General features: G+C 65.8%; 1 protein-coding gene across 1 annotated transcript in view; it reads right to left on the reverse strand.

Annotated features, from left to right (window-relative positions):
- Positions 1-1,389, reverse strand: part of GFAP (glial fibrillary acidic protein) — a 5,433-nt gene extending 4,044 nt beyond the window's left edge. The window contains exons 1-2 of the mRNA XM_009287921.2: positions 1,076-1,389; positions 354-414 (exon numbers count right to left, since the gene is read on the reverse strand). Of these exons, the coding sequence (XP_009286196.2) occupies positions 354-414; positions 1,076-1,389 (375 nt within the window). The remainder of the gene's footprint in view (positions 1-353; positions 415-1,075) is intronic.
- Positions 1,390-1,542: the final 153 nt, after the last annotated feature.

Consider the following 1,542-nt stretch of genomic DNA (forward strand, 5'->3'; position numbering starts at 1 on the left):
CCCTCCCCATCCCTGCCTCTTTCTGCCCCGTTCTGCCCTTCATAACACATCCCAGCCCCTCACTGCCTGCTCCTGTTGATCCCTGCCCATCCCTGCCCTGTCCTTGCCCATCTTTGCCCCATCCCTGCCTCACCCCTGTCCCATCCCTGCCCCATCCCTGCTCCATCCCTGCCCCATCCCTGCTCCATCCCTGCCCCATCCCTGCTCCATCCCTGCCCCATCCCTGCTCCATCCCTGCCCCATCCCTGCTCCATCCCTGCCCCATCCCTGCCTCAGTCCTGAGGGAGGCTGAGCTGGGGGCTGAGCCTCTGGGGTGCAGGATAGGGGATGCAGGATCTGGCCCCTGCCCTCACCTGCCTGTAGGCAGCCAGGTTGCTCTCGGCCTCCAGCCGCAGGGTCACCTCGTCCTGCAGCCTGCACCGGAGCAGAGGCACCATTACTTGTTCGGCATCGTTACCCGTTCAGCATCGTTACTTATTAGGCACCGTTACTGGTTAGGCACCGTACTCGTTAGGCACCAGTACTCATTAGGCACTGTTACTCGTTACTCTCAGCCCCACGGACGGACCCCCCCGGGTTGACACAGCCCCATGCCACCAGCACCTGCACCCCGTGTCGGTGCGTGTGCCCACCCCACACTCCCCTGCCACCGTCCCACACTGATCCCAGGGGTCACCCTGGTCACTGTTGCCACTCACGTCCCCGTCAACACCCTGGTGCCCATCAGTGCCTGGTCCCCAGGGCCGCCCTGGTCCTGGTAGCCACCCTGGTCTCTGTCTCAGTGCCCACCCTGATCCCTGGGGACACCTCGGTCCCCATCCTGGTCCCAGGGGTCACCCTGGTCCTTGCCACCACCATGGTCCCCATCACCACCCTGGTCCCCAGGACAACCCTGATCACCATCCTGGTGGCCATTCTGGTCCCAGTGGCCACCCTGGTCCTGGTAGTCACCCTGACACCCATCCCAGTGGCCACTCTCAATCCTGTCCTGGTGGCCACCTTGGTCCCTGGGGCCATCCTGCTCCTGGTGGCCACCCTGGTCCCCAGGACTACCCCAAGCAGGGCAGCGCCTTACTTCTGCTGGAGGCTGCCGAGGTCCTCGGCGAGGTTGTCCCTCTCGATCTCCAGACGGGCCTTGGCGGTGGCCAACTGCTCCACGTGGCGCCGCAGGTCACGCAGCTCCTCCTGGTAGACGTCGGCCAGACGCGAGGGCTCCTGGTCCCGCACCTGGTTCAGCTCCACCACCAGCACCTTGTTCTGCTGCTCCAGGAGCCGGACCTTCTCGATGTAGCTGGCGAAGCGGTCGTTGAGCTCCATCATCTCCACCTTCTCATTGGTGCGCGTCTCCCTGAACTCCGAGTTGAGCGCCGTGGCCAGCGAGAAGTCCATCTTGCCCAACCCCAGGCGGGCACCCATGCGGGGACCCAGCTGGGTGCTGCGGGGGGCCCGGAGCCGGGCTGGGGGGCTGGCGGGGAGCACCCGGTACACCGGGGTGGCAGAGCCGAAGCGGCGGCCGGAAGGGGAAAGGCGGCGGCTTCTCAT

The sequence above is a fragment of the Aptenodytes forsteri genome, unplaced genomic scaffold (genome assembly GCF_000699145.1).
Source record: "Aptenodytes forsteri isolate BGI_AS27 unplaced genomic scaffold, ASM69914v1 Scaffold249, whole genome shotgun sequence".
Lineage (NCBI taxonomy): Eukaryota > Metazoa > Chordata > Aves > Sphenisciformes > Spheniscidae > Aptenodytes > Aptenodytes forsteri.